Consider the following 27,660-nt stretch of genomic DNA (forward strand, 5'->3'; position numbering starts at 1 on the left):
TAATGCTGCTATTTTACTAGTTGTCCTTGAAAATGTTGTTTACTAGTTGTTTCTAATAAAGTAATTAGGCAAAACTCATGATTTCTATCACTGAAATTTTAATTAAGAATACAAAACTTATATATGCCTTAAAAAGGACAAAAACATATATGGGAGGGCATGTTCTTTTGGATGCCATCTTAGAGAGAAAGTGAAACTAAAGAAATGAGAAAATAGAAAACGGAAGAAAATGCATGAAAATTTTAGATTTTCCTATGTGACTTCATGTGGTAATTTGTTAACAATTGTTAAAAACAATTTCCTTTGTCCTTTTGTAAAGAAAGTTTTTTTGTTTGTTTGCCTTTTTTTCCATTGGGTGGTTTGTTTTATTAAAGAACTTTCCTCCAACTTGTGCTTTCATACCCTTTTCATATGTAATTCTCTACAGGAACTGTAGATGGGGATCACAGTCAACTTCAGAACACATAATCACATTGCAGAACAAATGGTATCTGGAAGGACAGCGCAGTGGAAGTCCGACAGAACTTTCACAGTGCGTTTGTGTCATGCATTTTTGAATTCCATCATTTTAAGACTCATGACAAGCACAAAACATGAAAGTTCCTTGGAAAGAGAGAGACAATTATATGAAAATGATAAGACTGTAATTTAATTACCTTTAAAATACTGAACTTACTTGAGAATGGAGCACATCTTCATACAATGCATTACAGCAAACAAGATTCTAGACAGTTTCAAAGTAACACAAGCAGAAAAATCTATGCCCTGAAATGATCTCAGTGTGACAGACATTTTTAAAAGTTACAATAGTTACTAAAAAGCTTTCAATAAAAAGTTTAAACACATTTAAGTTTCAAAATAATATTTTGTACATTTTGGAAAAATATAACATTTACATAACTGAAACATAAGTTATAGTCTTTGAAGTTTGTAATTATTCATACATTGTCTCATACGTTTTCTTTTAATATATCCTTTTCTCTGGATTGTAAATCTAATGCAAAAGTATCATTATTCTGAAGAAAAGCTTGTTTCTGCATCAGTTTCCTGAAAAGTCCATTTGGATTTGCAAGTAGTTCCTCATGTTTCCCACATTCAAGAATTTTACCCTGGCCAAGGACTGCAACGGAATCTGCATTTTGAATAGTAGACAGACGATGAGCAATAATTAGGACTGTCCTCCCTTCCATCAGCCGGTCCAGAGCCTCTTGCACTAGATACTCATTTTCAGCATCCAAAGCACTAGTAACAAATGGGAGGGGATGGGAGAGAGGAGAGGAGGATATTTGTTATTGTAAGGCAGGTTGGTTTTGTACGCATGAGGCTTATTTTGCCAAAACTGCAAACCCTCTCTATTTGTGGTGATGATGAACCACTGAAACTGCAGGAAAGTTTCATGAACATGCTCAGTGCTCACATCTAAGTTACAGTCATGACGTATTCTCAAATGCAAAAATAAGCATTGGAAAATAACACCAAAGAAAATCAGTGGAAAAAAAAATCAGTTACACTGCACAATAAGCCTAGTTGTTTTACACTAGGATCTAAACTTAAACTACAGAGCCAAAAAAGCCTTAAGTAGATGTTTCAAAATCATGTTACACAGTATGAATTTAACTCAATGAAAAATCACAATGCACCAGCTATCCTTTCTGCTTTGCATAAATCTAAATAATGTATAATGATATGGAGAGAGAGAAAGAAAGAGAGCGAGTTCCCAAATCTGAGTTTTACAGGTACATAATTTCTAAGTTTCTATTTCTTTTCTTCTTACCTTGTTGCTTCATCTAACAGAAGAATTTTAGGATTCTAAAAATAAAAAAATTAAATTGGTTATAATAACAATTAAACAAGATCTGAATATTCATATCAATAGAGAACAGGATTCATACAGTTTAAAACTCCAATTAGGAGTACCTACTTCATCAAAAGAACTGAGCACCATTCAAAGCATTACTTCTAAGAAATCTAAATGCTAAGAGGACAAAACAAACAACACTCCTCAATTTTCAAATTTTCCAAACTAAAATAGCAGAATACTATTATGAGATAACCATTTGAAAGATACGAACTAAAGAGGGGAGATTATTTCTAAGGCATTCTTGGCAGCATCGTGGTCAAAAGTTCTGTGTTCTGATGTGGCTCTTTCACAGAGGCTCAGTTACCCTCTGCTTGCAGTCTGCTACATAAAACTGTCTTAGTAACTGAAAGTAACAAAGCCCTACCAACAAGCAGTATTTCATTCACAGGTAAACACATAGTACTTAAGAACTAGCATTTAAGAACTTCTCCAGTTAGATTATAAAAAAAAAAAATAAAATTGCCAGCATACACATCCCTTAGAAGAATTCACTACTGAATTACAGAAAATAACCCAAACTTCCTTGATAAAGCTGAGAGTAAAAGCTTTAAACTTTATCTGGGACAGACAGGACTCCACTGCATCCCCAGATATCCCAGTATATCAACTACTCATTTATTTTTTACCTTTTTACTTTTACAAAATTAAGTCTTTAATCCCATGAGCCATATAAAATGCATGGCTTGAAATACAGTCAGCTTTTTAGCATTTGTGGTAAAAACAACAGGTATCATGAAATGCCTATTAATCTAGCAGAACTGAACATGCCAAGATGTTACAGACACCTCTGTGGCTTAACATGAATGTAAACTGTGTTCAGCAAGAATCAAAACTTCCAGCTGAGCATCAACAACAAATTGCCTCCCTGCAAGGTCCCATGGCTGTCCCTGAATCAAGCTCTCTATTGTTCTGATCCTCAGAAGCCCCCTCAAATTGTGCAGCACAGAGCCTGCCCTGGAACTAGACCCATACCCATAAGAAAAACATGACACTACATTGTGCCTGAAATATCACCTTGTTCCAAATCCAGGCCACCCCCCCTCAAAGCTAAGACAAGGCATCTGAATTCCTAGTAAACTGCAACCCAGATAAATTAGCCCATGAATGATAAAGCTCTGAACACAGACATCATATATGCTTTAATAGTACCACATTCTTAAAGTCTTCCTTCATCCTTGACCTCATCTTACGGAAGTGGGCCATTATACAATGATTTAACATCAGTCTTGGAAAGAACTATCAAGAAACATGGCTGAAAGATAGGGAGAAGCACTGACATTAAGTAAGCTGTCATTAGTTAAGCCACTCAGCCCTTTCAAACTTCATTAACATAAAAGATACAGTTTTCCATTTTTAAAATATGTTCCTACCTCTCCCATTGAAATACCTCCTCTTTGTTAATTCTTCCTGCCTCCCTCCAAGAAGTATTTAAATATTTGTTTGGGGGCTGGCTTACCTTGAGCAGAGCTCGAGCAATTGCAATTCGTTGCTTCTGTCCACCTGGGGAAAAATAATCAGTAAATTGAAATAGGAAAACAGATGTCAGGTAATTTTAACTGGACTGAATGCCTGGACTGAGCAGAATTAGGCCCATATACTAATGGGGAATGGAGGTGAGTATTCTCTAAATACTTATGGCAGGTTACAGCTTGGAAAAAAATGTGGTAACAAAAAATGACAGAATTTTTACACCACTCAATAGCATCAAGATTTTTAAAATAAGCAACATAAAAACGTACCTGAAAGCAAAATGCCTTTTTCTCCAACTACAGTGTCAAACCCTTTTGGAAAATCTCTGATAAAACTAGCAGCATTAGCTATTTCAGCAACTTTCTGAATCTCCTCTGCAGTCACAGTAGAAGGATCCTCTGCACCATAGGCAATATTTTCAGCAATAGAACAGGAGAAGAGAATTGGTTCCTGACAAATGCAAACACATAACTAATATGGTAGATCTGTAATTGTATGCATGTGTTATCTAGTATGCCAGATAACAGATATTCCACTTAGAATATCCATTAAAATAATATGTAAGATAGAGTTAATTCAATTAAAAACTAATAAAAAAACCCTCCTCCCCTAACACCAAAATGGACAGTGAAAAACAATTCAAAATTAAGTTGCTTTTTTAACTGACAAAATATAACTCTCAATTCCTAGTATTTTAGGAAGACTTTAGGAAGAGCTATACATTCAAACATCAAAAGCCCTTCCTTTGCCACATATCATCATAATGGAAGGGATGGAGCACCTGTCCTGTGAGAGAAGGCTGAGAGATGGGGCTGTTCAGCCTGGAGAAGAAAAGGCTCCAGAGAGACCTGATGGTGGTGTTTCAGGACTTAAAGGGGAGCTTTAGAAAGATGGAAACAGACTTTTTAGCAGGGTCTATTGTCATAAGAAAAGGGATGATGGTTTTAAACTAAAGGAGGGTCGGTTTAGATTAGATGTAAGTAAGACTTTTTTTATAATGCACATAGTGAAACACCAGAAGAGGTTTCCCAGAGATGGTGGATGCCCATCCTCAGAAACATTCTAACTTAGGCTCAATCACAGATGGGGCTCTGAGCAACCACATGTAGTTGAAGATGTCCCTCCTCAAAGCAGGGGAATTGGATTAGATGACATTTAAAGGTCCCTTCCAACCCAAACTATTCTATGATTTGCAACAGTGAAGATTCTTTTCTTAATCTCTACACAGATTTTATGGCATGTGCATTTAATTTGTATTCAAGCTTGTAATAGAGAACTGTGAGATAGGACAAGTGATTAGATGACATTTAAAGGTCCCTTCCAACCCAAACTATTCTATGATTTGCAACAGTGAAGATTCTTTTCTTAATCTCTACACAGATTTTATGGCATGTGCATTTAATTTGTATTCAAGCTTGTAATAGAGAACTGTGAGATAGGACAAGTGATGTACAATGGCAAAGTGTCTGAAACAAGGTAAGTGAGCTTTGTTTAAAAAGTAGAGTTATGTTCTTTGAATACGTATTGACGTCCTACTGGCAATTTAAATGGAATAGATTCTTTCAAAAAGAAAAGTGCTAATGTGCCAACAGGGAAATAATTTCTATACAAAAGCTTTTGGTGGCATTATTACATAAAGAAGTTGTTTTGAAATGCACCAAACACTCAGTTACTCTTATTTTAAGACAGAACATTAAGCAGAACATCAGCCTAAAAGATAATTATACTGTGAAGTATCTGGGGAGACAAGGGAATGAACATTTAAATTGATGAAATAGCTTATTTTTAAGACACTATTGACTTCCAGAGTATAGAGGTTGCTAGGAAGGTGACACTATAAAACTAAGTGCGTGCAAACTGTGCTGTATTTTCATGCTTTCCTAATTGAAATTATGATTTCCTGGAAACTACTCATAGCACAGAAGGTCAGTTTTTTAAATGGCTGCGTAAAATATGATTGTGTGACTTCTATCAATACAAAAGGTAGTTAAGTGTTAAGAATTTTGTAACTTTCTTCAACAAATTATAGCAAGCATTAGGTTGATCATACCTATACAATTTGCAGCAATTTACCTTCCAGTCTCCATATGCACACTTTTCTTCTAAACTAACATTTTGTATCTCTGTGATTATGTAAAAACAGACTACAGAATACTGGAACTAGCTCTAAATAGTTATTTTTAGAACAAAGCATGTGCAACAGCACTTATGGTGAGATGGAAGAATTTCACTGAGAAGCAAAATGATATATTTTTAAAAAGAAGGAAAGTGAGGAAAAGCTAGATGATCACAAAATTATTTCATCCCCTTGGATTTTTTTTTCTTTCTTACCTGACTTACTGTTCCAATCTTTGTCCTGAACCACAGTGGATTTAATTGACGGATATCGAAGCCATCGACAGTGATAGTACCTTAAGTTAGGAAACAGTAAAGTCAAGTGTGTTTGACATGTACTGATAGAGTCTGAAGGAACAGCTGAGAACGACAACCCCTGGGGAATCACACACTGTAGTGGTGGATCAGAAATGCAAAGCTATGCAGGCACTACCACAAGGTAACCATACACTCCAGAAGGAGACATGGACCACAGGCACAGGAACCCCAACTGTTTATAAGGTTTTCTGAGATGCAAAGCATTAATTGTTGCAAATGAGAGCTATACACAAACCATACCTGAGATTGGATCATACAGCCGCAGCAGAAGGGATACAATCGTCGATTTCCCTGTACCACTTGGGCCAACGAGAGCCATAACAGAGCCAGCTGGAATGGAAAGGCTGAAATCTTTGAAAATTGATACTTCTGGACGTGTTGGATAGGCAAATTCAACATCTTTGAATTCCAAAGCACCTCTGAATACGTCTTTGCCTAATGTGATTCCCTCTATATAACAAAAAATAAAATACAGAAATGTGAACAGAAACAAAAATTAGCTCAGCCCTCCTAGAACTTGCTTTACAGACACTCAATAGAAGTATCTATCTTCACATTCAATCTATGGATAACTGCAAGCCACAATTCCGGACCACAGTGGTTATATTTCAGCCATGAGAGAATCAGTGTGGTATACCAATCATTCCTGAATGTAATTTCAGGTTGCTCACCAGCACAGAACCTGTAGGCTACCTACAGCAAGAGGGAGAATTTGCATCTTGCTAATACCTAACCACTAACAACAATCACTTCTCATAGAATGATCTGAATTAGTGAACATACTATAAACAATTAAAGCTTTGTAAATTAGGAGCAATGAAATAAAAAGGCATTGGTGAAGGCCAAAGTCCAGTTACCACAGAACACAAAAAAGACAAACATTGCAAATCATTTATTGCCCTTTCACCAAGCCACAAAAGTCACCTGAAGCACCCTCCTCTGAACAAGAGCAGTTCCTGTCACTGGAATAAAGCTGCTGCTAGGTTTGTTGCACTAACAGACAATTTTTAGTTTTATTTTCTTCTTTCAGTGGAAAGCATATTTAATAAATTCAAATACCAATCAGAGGCCTAACTCTTGGGCAACAGTTCACTGAAATAAAAATTTCACTTTTCCATTAATTAAACCACGATGAATTAACAACTACCAAAGTTAAATAAAACCAGTTTATTTCTGGAACACAGCATTTGACTTAAACAAGTATCTTAATATCATTACTAGACAAACCTTATAAATATTTAAGACAAAGAAACAAAATTTCTTCAAGCCCTGTTAAAACCCAGTTACACGTATCCATACAAAGCAAATTAATTGGACTGCATTCCCAAAATATGAAGTTCCCACCAACTTTGTAAAAACTGGCAATACTAGAGCAATACCCGAGTCATGTTTGTTTGTGCTGGAGAAGCACAGCTCAAACCCTTAACTCTTTTCAGATGCAGCACACAATTAACTCCCAACCAGCCACAGCATAGGGTAGCACATGCCTATGTCTGGTTAAACAGTAACTGTGGGTAGGAAACAAAGATACCCATAAGTAGCAATCAAGATTTCGCTAGTTCTGCTCTTTTTTTTTTTTTTCTCCAGGTTTCCATTTCTTCTCCAGGCTTTCAGTTTGATGATAGTAGCATTAGAATGGAAAAGGCAAGAACATACAATTCCAGATTCTTTCCTTGACTTTAACTGATGGACACACACATTGTAATGTTTCCACAATAGCCTGTAAACCTCCTTTTCAGAAAATAAAGTGTTTGCTAAATCCTGTGTTAGCAGTATAATCTTTATTATTACCACAGTCTCAGTTCCAGTTATTGCACAGTCTATCCATGGCCCGAAACACTGAAACTACTGCAATACAGGAAGTCTGCTACCACAAGACCTTCCTCTATATATCATGGTAAAAATATCTAAAAGCTACATACTTGTCTCTTGTTTGTGTTCTAGACACAAGAAAAATGACATTATTATTTGTTCCCAAGATATCTGTTGTCATCAGCAACAACCAGAGCTCTGCAAAAACAAAATCTTGCCCCCTCAAATAAAGAAAAAATGTGGGTAGTATTACTGCATGGAGAAAGGTGCAAATCACTCCAAAAGCAACACCTGCTGTAGCTGCACATCCATACTATTCCAAGAAACAGAAGTCCCCCTATCAGCCCTACCCTTCCTTTTATTCCCCAGTCATTCCTCAGTACCTGACTCCTATGGCAGAACAACTCAAAAACTCAGTTTAGTATGTGTTGCTGAAAGGCCTCAAACTGTGTGCCTGCAAGTTAGAATTCATATCAACATGTCTTACTATGGGCTGATTTTCACTGGATCAGCATGAAATGTTTAAGCTTGCAATACTCTTAATGAAAACCACCTGGTTTTGAAAGCTTCTCTGATCATTTCTTAGCCATTAGAGACAAGCACAGTAAACTGTTCAGTAGACATATAAGATACAGCCATCTCAAAGAGCTCCTCCCTCCTCTACTTTTTCTTCTTTCCACTCTTTTCACTCTAAAGCTGAATCAAGAGGAAGTAGTGATGACATCAAGAAGAAATTCCAAAAGCTAGAAACTACTATGTCCTCAGTCACATAAATTAGAAAGTAATATGATTTAAAATCATATTCTGAATTAAATAAATAAAAAATAATTAAACCAAAAGTAATTAATTAAGCTAAACTTTTGGCTTCTAAAATTTTTTATTAAAGTAATTTTTCATCATCTGTTTCGTGCTTAGGTAAAGGCAGAAGGATTATGACTATATTTAGTTTCTTTGAAAGTGATGTAAGTCATTACTTAACAGTGTTACACACACTCATCTAAAGTATTGCTGACCCATAAATCAGAATCAACCTTTAAATAGTAACAGACCAAGAACCCACCATTAAATGGAAGTTGGGGTTTTCTTTCAATAAGTTCCCAAAGACGTCCACCAGCACCTAGACCTTTCATGAGCTCAGAATAAAAGGAACTTAAACCTAAACAAAAAGCAGAACAGTATTATTCATTCATATTCAATGGATGACATAGAAGAGATAAAATTAGCATTATACTTTTCAGCAGCAGCATTGAAGGATCAGATATGTAGAGGATCTTTTATTCCAACAAACTGTTAAACTTGTTAAATCCTATCTAGTCTCATTTGAGAGCTGCCAATAACCCTTATTCACCGTTCTTCCTTATATCTGTAAACAAATCACTCTGAAGAAAATGTGAATACCCTTCAGCTTATGTATGCCCTTTTTCATTCACCTGTCAGAAAGAACAGCATCCAACTTTAGGAAAATGGCTTTGCATTCAACCAGCACATAGTACTGGGTCCCAGCTCTTAGCAGATATCTGAATAATCTTGAAAGTAGCTTGGCTGAAGGGCTTTCCAGCTGACATAAACACAGAAATGAAACACAGAACTAAAAATGGAGTAGTATATGGATATAAAATGTCCAATTCCTTAAATTTTTGTGTGCCATTCAAAAGAAAGATACCGATTTAACGATCTTTGAATTCCTGTAAAGCACTTAAGACTTATTTCAGTAGGCCAGAAAAATGAAGGTGCACATAAAAATATGTATATCTAAATACATATATAATGGATTTACTGGTTTATTTCTGCAGAGCAAGAAGCTCATCTCAAGGTCACAAATCTGTAAGTGTAGGCAGGGTGTTTCATCATGCTGCTGCTAAGGACTATCTGAAAGTTTGCAACACTAGTCAGGTGAGTAGCTCTCTGCTTGGAAAAAAGAGCTGAAGAATCACATCCTAGAGCAGGGGAAGGCATAAGCCTCACTGAGCAACTTCAAACTCAAACACTGAGGTTTGCAAATTCACAACCACTCATAAACAAAACACTATATAATATGGACAGCAAATACAAATTAGAAAACATTTCTGTTTTTCATAACCCATGTTCTGTGTTGGGAAGAAAACACAGCAAACTTACAACAAAGAAGATCAAAGTCACCGATTATGCAATGAACTTCACAGTTGCATCAACTCCTATATGTATTGATGACATATACAGGGTAGACTTAGCATTTAGAAGATTTATATGCCTTGTAGGCACATAGGAAGGCAGGTCTCTTGTGGCAAGACACCTCTACTTCAGAATCCCCCTGAGAATGAGCTCTGTGCAGAACTACATTCTAAATAATCTGACCTAGAATTTAAAAATATGTTTTTATAGCAAATGAAAGTTAATTCAATGGTATTTTTAGCAGTGCTTCTAATCTTAATTTATTTAATATCAGCTTGTCCCATGTTTTCAAAGTGCCAGGTATCTCTCCATTGACCAAACTTCAATGATTTAAGCAGAAAAGAAAGGGGGCTGGTAGTTGGAATGGGTGCCACTGGAATTTTGATATACAAGGAAGCAGGTTTGTTATATTTTGCCCTCAAGCACGTCTTTGTGCTCCCTGTGATATCAGGCCTAGTCTTAAAAAAGAAAAAGCTGCATTGTCCTCCTAGTCTATCAGAATTAAGAGGGTCATTTTAAAGAATGCTTCCAGTAAGTTGTAGAAGCTTCTGAGCAACTTATCTTCATTTTTGCTTGTATGCAGCCATGAAGACACCTTTGACAAAAAGATGAACAGCTTGTTGCTGGGTCAGTAGATTACAGTGTGTGGGCTTCTGGGATGAGTCAGTGAGTAAGGAAAACCAGAAGGTTAGCACTGAGTGCAGTATTCTGCTGGCGCTTTGTTTACTCTTCCAGTGGAGGACACTCTACACTGAATTACAGCTAAATGTTACATGCCTTTCTAAGTAAAGTATGCTTAATATAGACCCAAATATTTCATTGCTTTACACAATACAGGAAGTATCTTAATTTAGACCTAAAGAAAATTAAAGTAATATATACCATCACATGCACACATTGAAAAAAAAACTACCTTTCTTTTGGGAGAAAAAGAAGCCTTATATTAAGTTACAGATTATTATTTTCATTAACTCTTCAGAAGAAAAAAATTATGATTCCTTGAGTAGTTCATTCAGAACATTATTTAAGAAAGTCAGATTTTTTAAAGAGCTTTTTCCCTCCCACCCCTATAATAACTATAATGCTTTCAAGTGAAGAAAACCTAATTTCCCATTCCATACCTCCAATGCTTATGCCAACCCAGAAAGCATACATGAGGAAAGATGAGAGTTCACCAACTGTCATGTAGGCACTGCCCATTAGTAATCCTCCTTTGTATAACACTGAGAGGACAATTAAGTTCCCAGAAAGGCCAGTCTAAGGAAAAATGAAAAAGGCAGATTTTGTCACATACATTTTAAATTTCACCCTCTAAAATGCTGTTTCAGAACTTTCCTTATAATGAAAAGAACTCTCACAACTATAGGTATCTAGGCTTTTGGAGGTAAATTCAACAATTCTAACATAAAACCAGCCAACAGCCAGCCAGACATCCAGTGGCACAGTGCTATCCAGCAAATGTTCAAAAAGCAAGCAACATTTTTGGCTTTTTTCTTCCCCATGGTAGAAAGGAACACTAAACATTGTTCGCAACCATCGTTACCAAGGAAGAATTGATAGTCTGCAGTTATGTTCCAGTTTTAGAATTCAATTAGACAAACAGTTATGGAAAAATCCAAGCCTCCCTCCCCTACCTGCGCACTTCCCACCTTCCTATCCATTGATGCTCCTCTCACTGGGGAGCCAAACCTCTAAATGCTAAGGGTAGGGGAAGGTTTCCACTGGTTTAATTCCTTGAATAGAAGGTGTGGCCTCAGATAAGTAGTCTCCAACTATGGGGTGTGGTGCAGAAATTGAGGCTTAAAGTGACTTTATCATACTGTTTTATCTTGAGATGCAGTTTCACAGCAATTTAGACTTATTTAAGTTCAGTCTTCCCACAGTTTTATGTATGTTCAATTTATTCTATTTATTCTCAATCATTTACTTCCAGATTTTTAAGTACCATCGGGAGTTTTAAAATAATTGACACTTTGCATAACATGGTTGGTTTACTTTCATTAAATACACTTACTGCTCCGAAGAAGCCTGCCCGAGCTAGTGCCTCTTTTTTAGCCAGCTGCAGCACATAATCAACTTTATTTGTATACTTCTCCATTTCAGCCACTTCTTGCCCAAAAGCTCGAACTGTTCTGATGTTTCCAATACGTTCTTCAGCTAACTGCATTGAAGCAAAGCACAAAACAGAACCACAAAGACACACAATTTGAAATGCTCACATTACAGAACATCTGAAAGTTAAACCAATATCACTTCACTAATCAACATATCTTTGGATAGCACTGGAAATTTCTCATGCCTTCCTCTCCCCACCCCAAACCCCCTTTTTTAAAATTCTATTAAGTTAAAAGCAAATCGCATGCCCAGGCAGTTAAAAAAAAAAAAACACCCCAAGATTATCTTAAGTGCTAGCAGAGACAGAAAAATATAAAAAGGTAGTAGTAGTAATAATAGTAGTCGTAATATAAAAATTCAGCGTGAACAAAACCCATAGGGAAGTTACTATTCACAATATGCAATAACATCATGGAAAGGGAAAAAATGCATATTCTGTTACGTACCAAGTAATGCAAAAAAGCCTGCAGTTATTACTTAATTCCACTCATTTGATCTAAGCAATGCTGGGAATTAATTTAGCCCAACTACTAATGTCTCATTTCAACTCAGTATTTTAACTTCTAAACAGCGAAGTATTAATTCTAAAATACCTCAATTGTAACCAATTACACAAAGTTGTTAATGGACATTGTGATGGTCTTAATAAAAACAAGTTTCACCCTTTCTAAGTAAAAGTATGAGACAAAAAGTAATTCTCCTTTCATCTCTCATTCAACCTGAAAATTTGAATGGAACACAACAATTGCTTGTTCATATGAAGTCCCACACCTGGTTTACAAAGGCATGAGCTTCCCACCAACAGTCTGAAGAAGACAAACAGAAAGATTGGGCTAATCTTCCTTTTACACAGTTCTACAATGGACATCTCAAACTTATAACAGCTGACAACTGTGACTGTTTTAACTACAGCTTTCCTAATTATATTTCTGTGCTTTATAATAATGTTTCCCCACCCTAAGCCTTTGAGGAAAATGTTTAAGAAACATTTAAGAGCTGACAGTAAGGTCAAGCAATCAGGGATGCATTTCAGGGACAGACTTGCTAGAAAAGGAAGCATTAATCTACTATGCTCCTGATGGCTTCAAGCTCAAAACCATAATCCAATAAAAGTAGTTTCCAAATCCAGGTACCAACTTCCACAGGACTTTATAGGCTGATTTTTTTTTTTTTTTCTCACAAAGCTAAGGCCTAAGCTCCTTGTAATTTCCTACATTTACAAATTCTCAAGGCCTAGTATCTCTGTGTTATATTGCTATGGACAAAGGAAGCATGGTTGTTTTTGAGATCTGTGAATAAGTGTTACTGACATTTACCTGCCATACTACTCAAGTGCAAAATTAGTGTCAGAACTAAAAGTACAATTTTCTTCAGAAGATATGTACACAGAGCATTACATGTACGTTAGACCAACTTCAAAGTTAATTAGAAAGGTTACCTGTGTTGCTTCTGCAAGTGAATCTTGAGTCATTTTAGTAAGCTTTCGCAAGTATCTGCCATAAATCACAGCCAGGACAGCCAAGGGTGGCACAACACTCAGAACAAATGCAGCAAGGCTAGGGGAAACAAAAAACTAGAAGAAAAAGGTATTGTCAGAGTTTAGCATTCAGATTAAAAATAATCCCTGAAGTGTAATTTCACTTGCTACTTTTCTAAAACTAGTAGGGATTTAGTGCTGTCATGCTTTCATTTATCACGCTTTAATTTTTTTTCCAGGCAGAATATGCATTCTTCCACAGCATTTGGGAGGTTAGAACAAAGGACTATAAACAAAGCCATCTGGATTTAATTTCTAGCTTTCTCACTGGTTCTTGGTGTAGTCTTTGTCAAGCACCTTAACCTGCCAGTAAACAGGCCCACCAAGAAATCTCTTGGGGATGCTGAAAGACATAAGCTTTACATAGTTTCTAAAGTGCTTTCACAACTATTAAATGGTGTAGCTATTAGATGGTGTAATACTCTGAGTAGATGGTGTAATACTCTGAAGCTCTGAGTAGAGAAATATCATACAGTACTTCTGGGTAACTGAGGAACAAACAGATGGAGTCACCAGTACTCCTTAGCGCCCACGAATGGGTGGAACAGGGCATTTAATTTATTGCTGCAAAACTTATTACTTATAATAATCATCATTAAAGCACCTAAAGAGGTTCTCTTCATAAGATTTACTGACAGTAGATCTAATGTGTTGTAATTTCAACTTGCTTTCTGTATTGAAGATAAAAGTCTCCACAAAGATCCAAAATCAACGTAATTGATAGACTTGATAATTATTTAATAATAGTATCTTCTTCCTTTCCTTGGCAAGCTTTTATAGTCCTCCTCTTACAACTACCTCATGGCAGTATTTTGGGGCAGAATATATTATATAAAGTTATTTAATTTTATCTGTGGTAAGATAAAGCCTTAGAGTCCCTTTGTAAGAGAGAACAGAAAGCCATTCTTATCAGCAATTCTTATCAGTGACAAAATATTAAAGCTTTAAAGCTTCATAGTGGAAACTCTTAACAGTTTCTAATAATGAAAATATTGGATGCTTATTTTTATGAAAATATTATTTGCTGTCTGTTTTTAACTCCAAGTAGACAGCAGAAATTACCACATCAATGCATAAGCTTAAAAAAATTAAGGCCACAAAAAAAAACACTCTCAAAAGAAGTCAGATGTTAATGTAATCTAACTGACCACCAAGGAATATTAACTGATGCCCTGCACTGAAGCCTTCATTAACAAGGCTCCTACATAAACATATTCTTTACTGACAGACTAAAGCAGGAATACTAATACTTGTAAAAATCCTCGGCATTAATTAGATATGATGTGCCCTTTGCTCAACCAGAATCAACCAACTTTAATGATAATTTTCTATCAGGCCCTTCATACTGTATTTTACCTGCAACAACCATGGGAATGTTATCACTGATTTTAGTATCTTCAGAAATAACAGAATTAATTGATTTGCCTACTACATTTTGCTTGATAACTTTGGGTAGAAACAGTAGTTAATGTCAATCCATCATCCTCCAAATTTTGCTTGTGAACAAACATCAAGTTGGCTGGCTACAGGCACATCACCTATTGCAATAATCTCTGCATCTGTTGTAGAGAAACAATGAAATACACTTGTACCCAAGAACACACAATTGTTGCTGGACTGACTGACTCACACTCACCTAATAGAACTGGAACAAATGTGAAACTACAAGTAGTGTCAAGCAAGTAAGAGACCACCATACCATCATTCCAACCCCCACGGATGCTTGTGCTCCTGCCCTGAGTCCATCTGAAAGGTTTTCAGTCACTGAGCGGCCCAAAAGGGCTGTATCTGAAGATAAGCGATTTATCAGCTCTCCTGTTCTGGTCTTGTCAAAGAAAGCTATTTCTTGCTTCACAATAGAGGAGAACATGGTTGCTCTCAAACGATTCACAATTCTTTGTCCTGTCAAAAACATAAGTCAGACAAGCATGACACAAGAGACTTTACACAGACACCAACAATACAAAAATCACAGGATTGTACAGCACTGAACAAGGCACATTACAGGGAACAGAGTCTGGTAAGATGTGTTAGATAAAATCTTGAAGATCTCACCTAACAGCAAATAAAAATGATCAATTATTCCAGCATGTTTATCTTTACACTATTAGTTCACCTTGCTCTGGTTACAAAAAATCTAACAATTCCAAAAATCATCTCTTGGCCATTGCCAAGAATTTGTTTAAGATCCTGACTCTGCAAAACACAAGATGAGTCTCAGTACCACTTTTGCTTCTGTTTTTACCTGCAGTCTGCATGAGGTAGACACGTGTAGCATTAGCAGCACCACCACATAAAAAGATTCCACTCAGCAAGGCACACAGGCTGGTCAGGCTGTCAGTGAAATCCTCACTGGGATTTGTATAAATAATGTCAATAACTTTCCCCATAAAGAAAGGAGCTGACATGGTAATGACACTGGAAACTGCCAGAAAGCCAACAGCAGCTGCAAATCAACAAGAAAAAGGAAAGTTATTCTGAACGTACATGATCCTAGTAAAAATGAAATTATTTTTTCATTAAATGATTTTTTTGAAACTTCTATTAAGCTTGCAAGTGCCAATTGAAATAATCAGCAGTCTTTTACACCCAGTTCTGAAAGGGGTATTTTAAGCCACTGCATAAATTAACTTAGCAAGCCACATTTTAAGAGTCTGGAAAGCCTTTGTATATAATCACAGTCCTGGAATCACTTCTCTTGTCTAATCTTCAACAGCACCATCCAAAAAAGGTTAACTTTTCACAGGTGTCACCCTTTGAGAACACTGAAAGTTACCAAATTCTCTCACACAATCCTTCAAGTTCTGTTTGGTTTGGGTTTTATTATTCATACTTGTCACTGTATGGAAGCTTCCAGCTGTCTGCTTCTGAGGTAACAATGGACTGAAGTAAAGATCTGATCTGAGAACTATGCAATTTTATTGGGGAAAAAAACCAAACAAACCAGAAACCAAAAAAAAAACCCAAATTTTATTTCCTCTTAACTGATACATTTTAGAATTTATTTTTCTCTTAAATTTTATAAACACTCATTTTGTTTTACTCTTTACTATTGTTGGCCTAAAAGAAAAATAGTGTAAGTCTTAATTAGAAATATATTTTCTGATGAGCAGAGCTCTTGAATTCCAGTAGCAGGATAACCAATGGAACAGCCTGTGTAGCTTTTTGAAGGTGTATCACAAAGTATGAAAATTACACTCAACTAAAACTTAGCCTTTTGAACTAAAATCTGCAAAGAAATTTCTTGAGCCAACAACAAAGTTTAATTCTAAAAAGGCAAGCCACACTTGGAAGGCTGAGAGCTAGAAAAAAACCACATCTTAATTGAAAACTGAACAAACTTGATACGAAAACCACAACAAACAATGACATTTATATAGCATCATTTTCCAAGAACCAACCACACACTTACAGCAACCATTCATACGATTGCTGGAAAACTACTAGCAAATAATGTCTTTGAAGACAAAAAATGTATTGTACTGAAAGTCCTGAAGTTTAGTTCCATTCTACCGAGCTTCTTGTATCACTTCTATGATACAGCCAGCCTCCCTATTGCACACTGCTGTAAGCAGTACTTCTAACACCTGACACAGATGGTTTGATGCCTCTTACCACCTTCTCATACACATGGAAAGCTTTGTTTCAGTTTCTGCTTGAAATGTAAATACAGTCATGTATTTATAAGGAAGAATTCAGAGTACAAAAAATGCATAGCTGCAGCCTGTGCTTCTCAGACAATATTTATTTGCAATCTTTCCCTTGTGTTACAGTCCAACCAGCAAGTGTGCAAAAGATAGAGGATTTGGATCTTTGGCTTGAAGTTATAGAAACTATAAGAGAAACCAGAGGAGAAAGTAAAAAACTTTCTGGTGCAAACTTATTGATCTATGCCATAGGCACATCTCAAAAGGGTATTACTTATTAGCTAAAAATACATGAATGACCTTATTAACAGCCTGGCAGCACTGGTGGATTCAAGTTGTGAAGCAGCAGGGAAAAATCCAACAAAACCCAGGTTATTTCCTGTCAGGAAAAATGGTTGGTCTCCAAGGCAGCTGGAGATGGACAAAAGCATTGATTATAAGCACAGTACTGCATGGCAGCTCAGTCTCCATTAGTCCAGACAATTTCTGAGTTATGGATGAAACAGTACATATGAACTGCAGATATAAATATTGACAGAAGGAAGAGGACTGTATAGCTAAACCTGTCATATGTTTCTGTCTAGTTGCTTGAATTTATCTTCAGTTCTTCATTCAAACTACCACAGGTTTCACTGTAATTACTTCCAACAGCCTTAACTGAATTAAGAGCAAATACTAGTACCTAAAGGAAACTGAAAACTACTGAACTAGGCAACATAGATATCTTTATTAATTTAATCGCAAATCACATGTAAAATCAGGTTCCCTAACTGAAACTCATGCTGATTATACCAGCAGATCAACTAGAAAATAGCACAGTTGCCAAGTGGCTGCTCTTTTCTGTTTCTTTTAAAATGTTGACTAGTTGAAAAAATAGGAACTAGCAAACACTCATTGCATTGCCTCCTTCAAAGGAGCTGTCCTGGTGATAACTGGCAGAAGGGAGGAGTTCAATGTGTTCAGCAACCAGATACGAAGATACTCCAGTGACACTGAAGGTTGTTGCTGATAGAAAAAAAGGTCAGAGAAAACTCTATAGTATTAGTTTCACATGGCTTACTCTGTTACCCAGAAAATTACATCAAACAAAGACCCAAAACACACTCTCTTATTTTTAAATTAATTTTTGTAGGTTCTGAGATGACAATAAAGAAAATGTGAGGCAGATCAGTGGAACTTCTGAGAGTTCAAAGTGGCAACAGGAGCATGACAAGGAAAGCTGTCTGCAGGAGCAGCTGAGCAACCCTCTTGGAAATGTTATGCAAACACTTTGCTTATCTGCTTGCACAGAAATCCAGATTACTGCCCAAAGTGATGCCTTTATCACTATTAAGATCAACACACTCTCTGTTAAGGCTGACATGGCTTGCTTCTTGACAGCGAACCTGCAACTTCCTAAGATGACAAGGTTGCCAAATGATAAAACACAACATTTACAAGCAATAACTAGGCAGAGCTATCAGAAACCTCTCTTCAGAAAGTAGACTAAGTGACTCCAAAGAGTCATAAATTAATTTTCTACACACAAAACCAACACCAAGACAATGAATACTTCTAATTTTGCTGTTTTATAACAGAGCACCCTTCTCACCAAGTATAGTATAGTATGTGGAAATGTATGAAGACAAAATACTTGCAAGCCTGTTTGGTGAGGGGCTGTTTTGAATACAAATACATAAAGATTTTATCACAGATGAATTAAGATCATCCAAGCCAATCAGGGATAAAAGACAGAAAAATGAGGTATTGATGAGATCTGGCACTGCACAGTATCCCAGAAACAGGTCTCAGTAGCTAGATTTTACTATTTCATAAGCTATGAGTGTTACCTCCTGAAATCTTTTAGGTCCTGTACTGGTTTCATTTAAATATGGGGGGCTGGAGGGTCAGAAACAAACTTTGGATTTCTGAGAAATATCCTTCTGCCAGTAACAATTAATGTCTGTCCTTAACCAGTTATCTGTGCAGTTTTATTTAATATGTGGGGGATTTTTAAGCTGAACACTGACTGGCTTTCCACAAGGGCATTTGGAGTGCCGAATAAAACCTACCACATTATAATGTACATTCAAGAAGATTGGGCTCTTCAATTGTTCTTTATGGGAGGAAGATGTACTGGTAAATTTTACATTTTTTGGTCAAATAAAGTTCATTTCCTTTCGTGGACACTGGACCACAACATATTTGGGTATCAGCTGATACCTGCAAAGGTATCAACTCTGTGAAGAGGCAGCTCTGCAAATACTTACTACAAGACAAAAATCTTCTTCCAGAGTACACTGCAAGCACTTAATGATGTTCTGTATAGTTCTAGGTTAGGTATGAGTGGTGTGGTTTTCTTTCTGTGTTAAAGTAAATTCATACATGACAACTGCACTGCATCTATTATTATGCAAAAACTTTCTAGAACCACCCTCCTTACATTAAGAGCAACTGTGTTACTGTGCTCATAAAAAAAAAATACAGTTCACAAAATGCTAGAAACTAACAGAATAACTCTAGGTTTAGAGGAGAAAATATGGCTTCTTTTTTTTAACGTGCATTTAACAGTAAAGCATTTAACTTGTTGACATTTACCCCGTATAGAAGACAGTCTTTATGTCAGACCAACCTAGCTATTATTCCTCCTATATCCACAAATAATGCAGCAACAACATTCCCCAAGGAAATTAAGGTCTAAGCACTTAACTGATCACAGTGGTAAGCAGCTATTGTTTCTGCAACGTCTTACTTAAGTAGTTTCGCTAACAGTTCACCCCCAGTTCAAAATAAACAATCAATTACACAGAAAAAAAAACCAAACAAACTTTCTGTGATAAAGCTGCAAGGCTGCTAGGACCTTTTGTAAGTTTCATACCAAAAATTGAGAAAATCAGAAGGAAAACTATGGGAAAAACAATAAAAAGCATCTAGCTTATATTTCATTGGCGCATCGCACATGAGAAAACACTCAGTGAGTTACCTCTACATATATATACATATAGGAATTGCGATTTTAAAACCACAAAAATTGCCTTCCAAAAAAATTCGATGTGCATCATTTGGTGTAATTTTAAAATACAATAAAATCCAATTATGAATAAGGCAGTGCTCTCCTGACTTAATTGAAATTTTAATCCATAGGAAAACAGCTATTACAAACTTGCAAAAAATTACCAAATAAAGTATCTGAGATAACATTTCTTGAATGCCTCTAAAGAAGACCTGTGTACAAAATAAATCTTACACTATGCACATAAAGTTTGATAGAGGGAAAGGGCACACTTTGCTATGGGATTAAAAATTTCAGAATTCCTTGTGCTTACTTTACAATTCAATACAACTATTGTTTCCTTCGAGTGTGGTTTGGATAAAGTGCAACAGACAGATTCTCACGAGGAAAAACAAGGAGGCAGGAGGATATAAAAGGGATCATTTTGAAAAGGCATTTTTGTGGTCTCACACACACACAGCAGGATTTAATAATTCCAACAATAGCCCTGTCCTCTTCCCCAAGACTTGAACTTAGCTGAAGATGCAAGTTTACCTTACCTGACTACACCAGATCGTCCAAAGAACTCCTACAACTACTTCTCTCCTTTGTTAAACCTGGAAGGTATTAAGGAACTTACAAACTCCTAATCACTACACAAAACTATGGTCACTAACACAGTGAATTCCCACAATAGTATTTGGGCTTCTTTTTAGCACTTTAATTGCAAACAACAAAATTTAACACACATGTCCCATTTAAAATACATTCATAGCTCTACCCCACTGTAGAAGTAATTGGACATGGAACATATTACACTGATACTCTTTTTTTTGGGCAGTATGATATTTGGAGCCTCCAGAGGGTCAGAAGCTCCCTCTGCAAGAGGCGCTGTGTGCTAGCACATGGGAAGTCTGGGCCAGAGCACACCCCTTCTTCCTGAACCATTGGATGGTGAAGAGGTCCTGCACAGAGCAAGATGGGACCTTCTCCTCTGCTGCCAGTCATGAGGGGAGCAGGTCACCTTCACCTCTGTACCTGCACCTCATCAGCTGACACCACTTCCCCAGTGCACCAAGAGGGGTGAAGCTAGGCTTGCTCAACTTCCTCATAACTCATCCTCTGCTCCCACGGCATTCTGCTGTCCTCACAGCAACCACTTCACCTTCTGTGACTGTGAATTTCAACTCACAACTGCAAGGAGCAGACAGACCATCACAACTCATGCTATGTGAGATGCCAGAAAAGGCACACAGCACTACACACTGGTACTGCTACACTCCTATGTTACAAGCCACCCGCTCTATAAAACACAGAAAATCTGGAAGAACTCAATGAACTAAACAGCACATGTAGACCTCTGAAGAGATCTCACACCATTTGCTTAACAGTTACATGGACTCAAAGAGGAAATTATATGTTTTACCCTTGGTTCATTGTTTCATATAGTGAAACCATTAACCTTCCTCTTTTTTTGAATGGAGCAAACCCAGACATATTAGGTTTTTGAGGACTAGGTTCTCAAGTACAAAGCTGCAACAGGAACAAAATGCGACTATTTTTACATATTTCAGATACAATGGGTACATGCAATTTCCCTACAACCACCTACAGTGCATTTTACCCATATTTGTTATCCCTGCACTGTAATGACCAAAAGCATTTTCCCTGCCAGCTTTTCCATCACTCCACCTAATTACATCTTAACTACAACTTTTCCCTTAAGAAGGGTGTCAGTAAAGAAGAATCTTACATAAATTCACTCCTCTCCTACGGTGAAGACCAACTGAACACTGAAAAAAGCAGTTACTACATTTCCATATTTTTTCCATCTTCATAACTTGATATCATCAAGTTGTTGTGTTAGGGTTTTTTTAAACCTTTTAATTCGGGCTATTTTGTTATCTCAAAAGACAAAACTGCATGTAGCTGGTTTTTAGTAATTGTGATAGCTGATTACTTAAATAAAACCATCAGCAGACTGCACAGACTAAGGATGCTTTTCTCTATTTCAAAACATAATTACAAACAAGCATATTATAACCCTGCCTGTGATAAACAAGCTGGCAGCGAGTGCCCAGTAAAGTGAACTAAATTAAATTTTCAGATACTTAGAAGCCTTGGGTCCTAAAAGCCAGCCTTAAAATAATTGATTTATTTACTTGATGAAATTTAAATGGGAAAACCACAGTATTTTAAAACTTCATTGTAAAACCAGCAGGTAGTCTAAAATCTATAAACATTCATTTGGACCCAAATTATGCTGGCTATATAACACTAACATGTAGTGAAACTTGTAAATATCCAGTGCGAATAAAATCTTGCGCAAAGTATTTTGTATTCCACAAACCACCTCTTTATATGTACAACTACCTCATCTCTCTTCTCAAACACCATTTATTCATTCTATGGGAACTACCTAAATTTTTACAGAGGACTACAGGTACTATGAGACAGTGTACATGCTGTCTGCCAATAAAGATACCTTAGAAAACTCAAAGCAAATAATAATTTGACATTGTTTTCTTACCAACAGCTATTATAGTATTAACCCATGAGAAGAAATGTCAAGAAAAGTTTGTTTATACTACGCTGAACATATCAATGTTAAGGTGTAATTTAAGCCACGGTGTTTTGGTTTCACCGCATAGACACTAGAAAATAAACAATTTTCAAAACGTGTTACAAAAGTTTTAAGCAAAAAAAAATATTGGAGGCGAGAATTCTGATTTATTTAAAAAAAAACTCATCAGGTTACCTTTTTTACTTAATTTCATGTAGTCTTGGCCCCAAATTTATCACAGGTAGATTGTGAAGCCAACGCTGAACAAGCACAGAGGCATTAAACAAACGGAACCGAGTTATTTTAACTTCCAAAAGTTTTGCCTTCCCTTAAAAACCAACAGATTAAGAGATGGCAAAGTGAGAAGAAGGGGGATAATGTATGTTTTTAGCTTTTCACACGTATGGAAGGCTCGCGCCAAGACTCCGTGCCGTGCTGGGATGCTGCCAGCAGGGCCGGTTCTCCAGGGAAGCACGACCTTCTCCTTCGCCCCGGCGGCGGCCGCTCCGGTGGCGCACCCCGGCCCCTGCAGCCCCTCCGGGCAGGGCGCCCGCCGCCCCCTCCCGCTCGGGCAGAGCCCCGGGGCGGCCCCGGTACCTGTCAGTCTCCGGCGCTCGGGGTGCGCCAGGGCCAGCAGCCTCCGAGCCTCGAAGCGCGGCCGAGCGCCCGCGGTCCCCCGCGGCGGCTCCGCGCCCGCCGCGGTGCTCAGGGAGCGCGGGGCGCCGCCCGCTGCCGCCGCGGCGGGGAGGAGGTGGCGGCGACAGGACGGGCAGCCCGGCGGCGGCGGCGGCGGCGGCAGGGGGTGCGCCCCGCACCTGCCGGGCGGGCGCGGCGGGGCGCGGAGCCCGGCGGCCGCGGCGGCCGCCCGAGCCCAGGGGGGCGGCGCCGCCCGGCGCAGCAGCGGCAGCAGCCAGGGCAGGCGCGGCGCGTAGCCCGCCATGCGGCCGGCACGGCGCCCGGGCTGCTGCTGCGGTCGCGGGTCCCCGCCGCGCGGGTCTGCGGCGGGAGGAGGAGGAGGAGGCGCCTCCGAGCCGCCGCCGCCGCCCATGGGCCGGCGGCCGGGAAGCCGCGGCCGCGCGGGCCCGGCCCGGCCTGCGGCGCGCCGATAAGGCTGCGGTGTCGGCCTCCCCCGGCCGCCCCGGCCAGCGCCCTCTGCCGCCGCCCGGCCCGGGAAAGGAACGGGACGGGGCCCGGCCTGCCGAAATGGCGCCCGAGAAGACAGAGGGGACCTCGCTAATGCGTATAAATATCTCAAAGGCAGGTGCCAAGGAGATGGTGCCAGACTTTTTTCAGTGGTGCCCTGTGAGACAGCGAGGAGCAGTGTCTGTAACCGAAAGCCTAAGAAGTTCGATCTCAGTGTGAGGAAGAACTTCACTCTGAGGGTGGCAGAGCACTGGAACAAGCTGTCCGAGGAGGTAGTGGGTTTTTGCTGTCTGGAGACGTTAAAAACCCACCTGGATGTGTTCGTGTGTCAGCTGCTCGAGGTGACCCTGCCTTGCCATGGCGTTGGACTCAAAAGCCTCCAGCGGTCCCTTCCAACCCTAACAAGTCTGTGATTGTGTGAGCCTGCCCTGCCCTGCCCAGTGATGGCAGACCCACCTGGGAGGCAAGGGGAGCTGAGGCAGCTGATCCCAGGAGAAGAAAGCAGGGACTTGGCCTGTTCCTCTCTTCCAGGCCCACATGGGGGTCACAATGTCTCCAGTCATCTCAGGCTGGCCACCAGACCTTCTGACCTGTGTCTATGGATTTGGTCTTGGTCCAAGCAAGGGAAAATGTCCATCCAGAGGAGAGCTGCCTTTTGGGGACACCATGTGCCTCATCCCATGCTCAGGCTGGTGTCTAAAGGATCGATATAAACTGGCCTTACATGCCTATGCTTGGGCAAGAGCCCACAGGATTAGAAGGACTATTGACTTCAAACGGAAAGAGGAAATTTAGGATAGATATTAGGAAGAACCTGTCGTGCAACAGGTTATTCAGAGTTCTGGATGCCCCATCCCTGGAAATGTTTAAGGCCAATTGGGATGCAGCTCTGATCCAGTGGGAGGTGTCTCTGCCTATTGCAGGGGGGTTGGGACTAGATGGTCTTTAAGATCCCTTCCTACCCCTTAACATTACTATTTTTTTCACATATGACTACTCAAGGTGTGAACTATTTACCAAACAATCTCCTGCCCCAAATCTGATTTAAGAAAAAGAAACTGAGCTTTCCTGAAGCCACACAGTACCAGCAACCAAAGCAGGGAACCAACTGTCCTGTTTTCCTCACCAGAGTGCCCAGTATAGGGATACCTGTACTTCAGTTTTAAATTTTTGGTTCAAGCTTCTGTATAAATTAGTTAACATTGGGTTGTGAGACTAGGTTTGCCACAGTGGTTTGAACAATCACACTTTCAAGTCTACAAATGAGTAAAATTGTATTAAAAGATAACGAGAAAACATGAACAGGTTTTTACTACAGCAAATGATATAGCCAGTATTTAGGGAAATCAAGGTGTTAGCACACCCAGCAACAGTGCTGAAGAATGGAACCTCATCGTGGGAAAACCACCGTAGCAGTTTCCCTTGATATTTGAGTGAATTAGCATAAACCTCCCTTGATACATAAGTGAACTCCCATAAACCTTCCTTGCGGGAGAACTGCAGTGCAAAGGCAGTAGCTCCACAGCCTCACCCCCAGTACCTGGGATTCCTCCTTTCCCACACCCAGCTTTCCTGCCCTCTATAATGTTGCTCTTAGGCCCTGCTAGGAGGACATGGTGTATATACTGAATACTAAATCACAGAATGGGTCAGGCTGAAAAGGACCATGGGCGGTCTTCTGGTCCAAGCTCCCTGCTCAAGCAGGGCCATCCTGGCACAGGATTGTGTCCATATGATTCTTTAACATCTCCAGTGAGGGAGACTCCACAACCTCTCTGCACAATCTGCTGCAGATGGAATTTCCTGTGTTATTGCCCCATTGCTCGGCACCACCGAGAAGAGCCTGTGTGGATCCTCTTTACACCCACCCTTTAACTATTTATACGCATTAATGAGGCCCGCTCTCAGGGGTGTCTAGAGCCAAAATCCCGTAGCCGTTTCCCAGTGCCCGGGGCCCTGAGGGCAGGCCTGTGGGCCCTTCCCCGCGTGGAGTGCCGGCCGGGCCGTGCTCCGTGTGAGGGGCGGGTGTGGAGCCTGGGCTGCGCTCGCCCCATGCCTAGGTTTAGGGCGATTTGGTTTTTTTTGTTTTGTTTTGTTTTGAGTAAATCTCTCCCGTTGGAAAATGCAGTGCAGCACGTGGCTGCTTCCAGCAGGCCAGGAGAGGGTCCGGGCGGCGCCTTTCGGCAGGATCGACCCGGCCAAATCCGCGTTTCCCAAACAGACGGGAGGAATCCATTGGTTTGGGAAAGACCTCTGTGATCATCAAGTCCAAGCTATGACCAAACACCACCCTGTCAATTAGACCATGGCACCCAGTGCCACGTCCGGAAGTTCCTTAAACACCTCCAGGGACAGTGACTTCACCACCTCCCTGGGCAGCCCGTTCCAGTGTCTAATCACCCTTTCTGTGAAGAAATTCCTCCTAACGTACAACTTTAAACCTCCCGTGGCACAGCTTAAGACTGTGCCCTCTTGTCCTGTTGCTGGCTTCCTGGGAGAAGAGGCCAACTCCCACCTGGCTGCATCTTCCTTGCAGGTGGTTGTAGAGAGTGATAAGGTCATCCCTTGAGCCTCCGTAGGCTAAACAACCTAATTTTGAAAAACTGCTGGTGTAGTTTTGAGGCAATACTGCACAAGGCTATTAAAGGGAGAAACACTCAAATAGTATATTTTAGTGAGAGGGTTGGTGAGTTGACCCTGCTGTGGACTGAGGAGCCTCACACCACTGCAGGCTGTGTGCTGTGCTGTGCTCCAGGAGACTGCATCCCCCACACCAGCCCCAGGATGCCTGCTCCCCATCTCTGAGGGAGGGGGATTAAATGGGGTCTGGGACACAGGACAGAGCAAACTTCAAACCTGGGTGTGATGTTAAGGACCAGGGTCTTGCCAGACCTGCTGCAGCACTGGCCCGTATGGGGTGCTGCAAGGTGCAGAGGGGAAACCCAATGAGTGCAGGGGAGGATACAGGTGAAAGCACCACAGGAAGGGCACACCCAGGAAAGTTTGCAGAGATGAGAGTTTATGTCTTGCAGTGAAGCTTCAGGTGCTATCAAACCTCTACTGTCCCCAGGTTATCTGAATGTGTGTATGAAAGCTGATGGGTTAGATGTAGATTAAACTGTAAACATTAAATTTCTGTTTAGTTATTGCATGTTAGTGAAATAATTTTGTAGCCTCTGCATCTTCAGGGAGAGAAAACAGGCACTTCAGGACAAAAGTCTTTGCATTGAGTGAAGCAAGCAATACAAAAGCAACAGAGCATTGAAATCCCATAATACATGTTGTTTCAAAGTGTCGTTTAAAGGAAAAAGAAACATTTCCATTGTGAAATAAAACCTGAATGAAGCATACAGTTCCCAGTGCCAGGTGCACCTGAGCAGTGAGGTGTGCAGGGTGGGGCTCCAGCATCTCTGCATGTAGAGGTCACTGAGGTGTGTGATCTCTCTGTGCAATAAAACTATCCATGGAGACACAAGCAGTGCTTCAGAAAGGCAGCTTCTCAGCACTTGTGTCTATCCTATGCTGGGTGCAGGATGAGAGCTGTTGGAGAACCCAGGATGTTTTATCTTGAGAGACTTTGGGGAAGTGAGATTTATGGATAAATAATTTTAAAAAGAAAACAGAAAGCCAAGGACTCCCCACCTCCTCCAGGACAAGGAGATCAGCCTGGCAAAGACACCAGAAAGTTTAGGTGCAGCACAGCTTTACACTCCAGTTTGGTTTAGGCTTTATTTCTGGGCTAAAAAATAGTATATCATAACACAACCACCTCCAAATTCACAGATGGTTCCACAGTCATCCTAAATGGTCCTGAAATATTTTCATTAGTGGAGTGGAGTTGCCAGAACAGAGTGCATAAAATTCTGGCTATTCTTTTCCAGTCTGTTAACCGCATGCAGATTGCTCTGCTATTGCCTTAAGCAAAAATGACAAAAAGCAGCAGCAGTCCTGCACATG

General features: G+C 39.6%; 1 protein-coding gene across 2 annotated transcripts; it reads right to left on the reverse strand.

Moving 5' to 3' along the window:
- Window positions 1-633: 633 nt before the first annotated feature.
- ABCB10 (ATP binding cassette subfamily B member 10) lies at window positions 634-23,623 on the reverse strand. 2 transcript variants are annotated; one of them, XM_021527137.4, is made up of 13 exons: window positions 23,158-23,623; window positions 15,625-15,825; window positions 15,079-15,281; window positions 13,281-13,415; window positions 11,742-11,888; window positions 10,849-10,984; window positions 8,637-8,732; window positions 6,005-6,214; window positions 5,663-5,742; window positions 3,601-3,781; window positions 3,318-3,361; window positions 1,775-1,809; window positions 634-1,242 (listed from the first exon to the last, which is right to left on the reverse strand). In XM_021527137.4, the coding sequence occupies exons 1-13, from the start codon at window positions 23,606-23,608 to the stop codon at window positions 951-953; spliced, it is 2,211 nt and encodes a 736-aa protein (XP_021382812.4). In that variant the 5' UTR covers window positions 23,609-23,623; the 3' UTR covers window positions 634-950. The 2 variants fall into 2 exon arrangements, with proteins under 2 accessions (XP_021382812.4, XP_085431559.1); XM_085575433.1 differs by lacking the exon at window positions 23,158-23,623 and adding an exon at window positions 22,756-22,905.
- Between the last annotated feature and the right edge of the window lie 4,037 nt (window positions 23,624-27,660).

Source organism: Lonchura striata, chromosome 3, assembly GCF_050655825.1.
Source record: "Lonchura striata isolate lonStrDom1 chromosome 3, ASM5065582v1, whole genome shotgun sequence".
Lineage (NCBI taxonomy): Eukaryota > Metazoa > Chordata > Aves > Passeriformes > Estrildidae > Lonchura > Lonchura striata.